The following is a 5,623-nucleotide window of genomic DNA, read 5'->3' as shown; positions in this document are numbered from 1 at the left end:
TATTGTTTGGTTGAATGTAATGGAATAGAGGCGTAATAGTATTCTTGTGTTTGGTTGAATGAAATGGAGGTGAAATAGCATAAGGGAAAAACCTAAAATGACTAGAATACCCTTAGCAGAAATTTGTTTAGTTAAATGATTATTGTTATTGTTATTAAATTTTAATAAGATTATTAATATCAATAATAAATAATTTAATCATATTTTAACATAATTATTATTAAATATATTTTAATCAAAATATATAATTTAATAAAATTCTTAATATTAAATATTCTTATATGAATTTACTAAAATCATAATATATAATACTATAAAATATAATTTAAAGTTATTATTATTAAATATAATTTAATAAAAATATATAATTTAATAAAATTCTTAATATTAAATATTCTTATATGAATTTACTAAAATCATAATATATAATAATATAAAATATAATTTAAAATAATTTTTATTAAATATAATTTAATAAAAATATATAATTTAATAAAATTCTTAATATAAAATATTATTATATGAATTTACTAAAATCATAATATATAATACTACAAAATATAATTTAAAATTATTATTAAATATAATTAGATAAAAATATATAATTTAATAAAATTCTTAATATTACATATTCTTATATGAATTTACTAAAATCATAATATATATAATTTAATTTTTGAATGAAATCATAATATATATAATTTAATTTTTGAATGAATGCAAATGATTCACTATGAATGTTTCATTCATAAGATCTCACCTGCTGTAACTTCTTCCTAGATAAAGATTGAAAAACAATAGCAAGCAAATAATTCAAAGGATTTTTTCATTAATTTTATAAATGTTAATTGGGAGAAGCAACTCCAGAAATCATCATATGTTATAAATAATTCAGCACTTATGAGCTAAACAAAGGAGCTTGATGATATCCCAATACACAGGTGCAAACTTGATAGCAATCTTCCATCAAAAGTGTACGGATGAAGATAAGAGATGGTGACATTTTGGTAAGATAAAGGTTCCAGGACAGCTTACGGCCCCAAAAGCGCAACACGATCCTTCTGTACTGCCTGTGTCAGGTTGATGTCAAAGAGTTCGAATCGTATGGGCATCTCCATATCATAGAAGGGGTTTTTAAAAACATAATCTGTTTAGAGCTCATAAACAACTTTTAAGAGAGCCTCCATGTGCTGTGTCCCAGGTTCACAAACTACAAAGAACTTTGTCCCTGAAAATCATAATATGCATATTTGCAAAATCAAAAGTGTAGAGAATTCATCGCGTGGTTATTTAGAATCCATTTAAAGGAGGGAATTCATATTTGTACATGAGTTTGAAGAATTCAGAATCCATTTAAAGGAGAGAATTCATATTTGGACATGCTTCTTGTTATTATTAATTATAACAGAGTTGAACTTGAGACTACCATGGTATATGAGTCAAAAACGAAATGTTAACAAAGTATGGCCCTTTTCATTTACCTTACTTGAATAATACCTCAAGTTGAAATGAAAATATTAAGTAACTGTTTTATTTAGACGGGATAATATTATTACCTTGCAACACCCAACGCAAACACATAATGAGCTATAAAAGGCTCAACAATCTGAAAGCACAAAAAAGTGAGTTAAACATGGTAATCTTATAAACCTTGTTTATAAAATTAAATCTGCCATCTAAGTAATTTTTACCTTGGTGTTTTGCATCACTCGCAACTGAGGTAAAACTGAAACGGCTTCCAGATATGCACAGAATGCCCAGGAAATCCGGTTCAGTAGATTATGGGAAGTTGTTGGATGAATACACAGAGCTAGTACTGCACAAGGGACAACTTGAATCCAAATTCAAACGCCCATATGACTTCTACAATATGTTAAAAAAAGGAATAAATCCACTCAAGGAACAAAGAATATAATTGTATTGCTAAAACGTGTCTATGCGTAGCAATACAAAAAATGTAAATACCTTCAACAATTTTTGTTCAATTGGTTGCCAGATAAAATATATTAAATCAAAACTAGAAGGGTGAGGTATAAGGTGACTTTCAAAGTGGTATTTAAAATAAACAAGTGCTAAGAAGAACTGAAGACAAGTTACAGCTCAATAGACAGTTAGAAGACTACCTACACATGGAAAAAAAACAAAGAAAGAGAACAAAACATATTTAACCAGTAATTGAGGGTTAATCAATTCATTCATCCATCTTGTGTAAACGAAAAGGCCAATATCAAAAGGCGGATTTTAACAACAACCAAGCTTTATACATAGCAGGAAAGTCAGAAGAGAGAAAGAACATCTCCTTTTGGTCCAAAAGCTACCTTTTTTTATCAACCAACATTCTACCCATACTTCATTCATGGAGAAGAATAGCAAGAAACAGATACCTTAAATCGAAAGAAACAAGAAATCAAGCCGGAAATTCAACCTAATAACAGCTATATAGCAAAAAAAAAAAAAAACAATCGGCACAAAGTCAGCAAATCAAACTCTTCAAAATTTTGCTATTTAGCCATTACCTTAATGAGTTCTTGAAACTACTAAATTAAGAAAAAAAATCCATGCAATAAGTATTAAATTGAAGCTACAAATTGATCGAAAACAATTCCAATAACAAAATATTGAAATTTTTATCAACTGGTAAGAGAGAAGAAGCTTTTTTTTTTGGAATTACCAGTACAAGTCTTCTCTTTGGTGAGCTTATAGATGATGACAGAGATTCCGATAGAATGGACAGCCTCGGCGGTGACAAATAGGTTGTCATGGTCATTTACAATGACTCGGAGAAGAACCAATGCCGCCATCCCCGATACCACCGCCAAAAAAGTCTTTACCTTCGGTGGCTGTCGTCTCACCCACATCGACACCGCATGGATCGACCTCTTCTGTGTCCTCATGTCTTCTTTATTCTTTTTTTCCCGTTTTGGCAATTTAGAGGATGTGAGATTCTGGATTTTGGGGTTTGATTTGAGCTTTTTGTTTAATAGGGAAAAAATAAGTGATTCGGGTGGATTTTTATTTGACGGGCAAGAAATCTGAATCTGAATTAAAAATTATCTGAAATATGGAAACAGAAGGAGAGAAAGTTACAGATCTATGGGAGAAGATGAATGAGAGTATCTAAAATATGGCAAATGAGTTTGAGGGCAGAAATTGTGTAGTGAGTTTGACGGCAGATGAAGGAGAAGATGAAGGAGGGCAAAATTTGGAAAATGGGAAAAAGAGAGCGGAACGTAATAGCTATTCAGTGCTGAAGGCAAAGAATGGCTATTAAAGCTTCTCACGTAATAGAGGCTGAATGGAATAAGGCTGTATTACAATTACAACCAACCAAACGTTTGTTTGGGGGTGGGCCTACCGATTTGCGGGGGAATGCATTCCTATTCCCCCAACCAAACATGCTGTTAGTATCATACGTGTACGTCCCAATATCCGCCTGTCTTTTTTGGGAAATAAAACAACACAATACTCATAATTAAATTTCGAATATGTTGCGAGCTATTAATGCAATTTGAATGGATATCATGTTCACCCATTGTTTATATTATTTAGGTAAGGGTTATATTTAATATAATGAAAAAAAATTGATACACAATTTAATAAAGTTTTTAGAACCCAGAAGTAAAGTTAGGGAGTTGACAAGTGTCTTACATGGTTATAGTAAAATATTAAAAAAAGAGACATATGTCAATTTTTTAAAGCTACTTGAAGAATAAAAAAAAGTACACTACCAGTATATCAAATACTCACCTTTAATATAATAATATTGTATAATTTTATACACTATCAATAAATTACGGGGAAATATTTGGTACACTAATAGTTAAGTTTTTACACTCTACAAGTAAATCTAATGGGTTGACAAGTGTCCTATAGAGAGGTTTAGTAAAATATTTAAAAAAACACATAACACACTTTGAGTTTACCAAATATTAACCCATAAATTACATGATAATATATTATAGGTAATTATTTGGTGCACATGTGATGTAAATTTTTAACTCCATAACCGCGATTAAGATTTTGCTACATGTCATATTTATTTATTTTAAAAATTTTTAAATACAACTTAAGGAAACATGGCGACATCTTAATTCAGTTAAAGAGTTAAAAGTTTCCACCACCAGTGTATCAAAATTATTAATTTTTTTAAAAAATAAATACAATATCGGTCATCGTTTATTTCACTAATAAAACATAAATTTATAAGAAAATATTTGGTATATTGTTTTTGGAGTTTTTAAACTTCATAAGCAGGGTTAAGAGATTGATAAGTGTGTTATAGGGTATAATAAATTATTAAAAAATATATATTTAAAAAAAAGATACATGTCAATTTTTAAGGTTAATTGTAAAATAAATAAAAAGTATATTTCTAATATACTAAATATTCACTCTAAATTAATAGGTATCAATATTTGAAATATAAATCCAATAATGGCTAATATATTAAATAAGCCCTTGAATGTTGTTATCTTATTTAAATAAAGTCTGTATACTTTAATTACATTCAAATAAGCCATTTAAATTTACTTGATACCCGAATAAGCCTTTAAACTTATATACAATATAATAGATTTTCTTTGTTAATTTATATTTTAATATTACTTAATGTTTCAGTTAGCTTGTAATTAATGGAATTAGGAAATATATTTTTATGATAACAAAAATATAATTTTACCTTTTTAATAGTCTATGTCTTTATAATTTTTAAAGGAACAAATAAAAATGTTATATTTTTTAGTGTCGATGTACAATTTTATCATACACTAATTTAAAATTTATAAATTATAAAGGAGCTAAAAGTAAAAAATTTCATTTCTGGCCCTGCCCGCTCCGCCTATGCTACATGTTCTTTTTCTTAATTTCCTTTCCTCTATTCTGAAGTGGCCATTCATGTAGTGGTGAACTCTTCCTATGTAGCTGTGAGCTCAAGCAAGTCTGCTAGCTCCATGGTTGCGAGCTCAACTAATGTTGTGAGCTCATCAAAGTGTGAGCTATTTATATGTTGTTGGCGAACCACCTAACGTATTTCAAAAAGGGTTTGCATATGCTGATGATGATATTTTTTTATTAGTCTACTTGCTAAGATCACTTGTTAGATAAGCAGAGTTAGTATTGATTTAACTTTTTAGGTTCTGACTTTTACCTAATCAGTTTATGTACAAGTTATATCTTTGTATTTCCAAGGTGTGTTAGTGGGGTAGTTGACTTTCGTGTAATCACTACACCCGTATATATATTGTATTTCTTGTTGAATGAAAAAAAGATGAGAAAATTTGATAGCAGTAAAAAATTTATGCTATGTATTTTCTTTGTTTTCTCAGTATTTTGTTCTCTCAACTTCTCTAAACTCTAACAATTGGTATCGAGAGCCTTAGCCTTTGAGGGACTTCTGAGTGTTTTCTTGTTGAACACAGAGTGTTGTTTGTATCTTGTTTGTATTGCAATATCATCTAGAATCTTTATACCACCTCCATCTTCTATCTTTTCTAGAGAGAACTACCATATTTGGGTAGTGTAGATGAAGACGTATCTTCAGGCATATGGCTTGTGGGAAGTTGTTGTTTCAAACAAAGAACCACCACCTTTGTGAGCTAATCTAATGATAGCTCAAATTAGACAG

The 5,623-nt window shown here is 29.2% G+C and overlaps 1 protein-coding gene across 2 annotated transcripts; it reads right to left on the bottom strand.

The window, feature by feature from the left end:
- Positions 1 to 809: 809 nt before the first annotated feature.
- LOC107954802 (uncharacterized) lies at positions 810 to 3,275 on the bottom strand. 2 transcript variants are annotated; one of them, XR_001699692.2, is made up of 4 exons: positions 2,672 to 3,275; positions 1,692 to 1,863; positions 1,557 to 1,606; positions 810 to 1,228 (listed from the first exon to the last, which is right to left on the bottom strand). XR_001699692.2 is itself a non-coding variant. In XM_016890484.2 (4 exons), exons 1-4 carry the CDS (start codon positions 2,892 to 2,894, stop codon positions 1,204 to 1,206), a joined length of 423 nt encoding a protein of 140 aa, XP_016745973.1. In that variant the 5' UTR covers positions 2,895 to 3,274; the 3' UTR covers positions 810 to 1,203. The 2 variants fall into 2 exon arrangements, 1 of the variants encoding a protein (XP_016745973.1); XM_016890484.2 differs by having other exon boundaries at positions 1,692 to 1,816; positions 2,672 to 3,274.
- Positions 3,276 to 5,623: the final 2,348 nt, after the last annotated feature.

The sequence above is a fragment of the Gossypium hirsutum genome, chromosome D07, assembly GCF_007990345.1.
Source record: "Gossypium hirsutum isolate 1008001.06 chromosome D07, Gossypium_hirsutum_v2.1, whole genome shotgun sequence".
Lineage (NCBI taxonomy): Eukaryota > Viridiplantae > Streptophyta > Magnoliopsida > Malvales > Malvaceae > Gossypium > Gossypium hirsutum.
The sequence above is the reverse complement of the archived record's forward strand: the minus strand, read 5'-3'. Positions and strand labels throughout refer to the sequence as shown.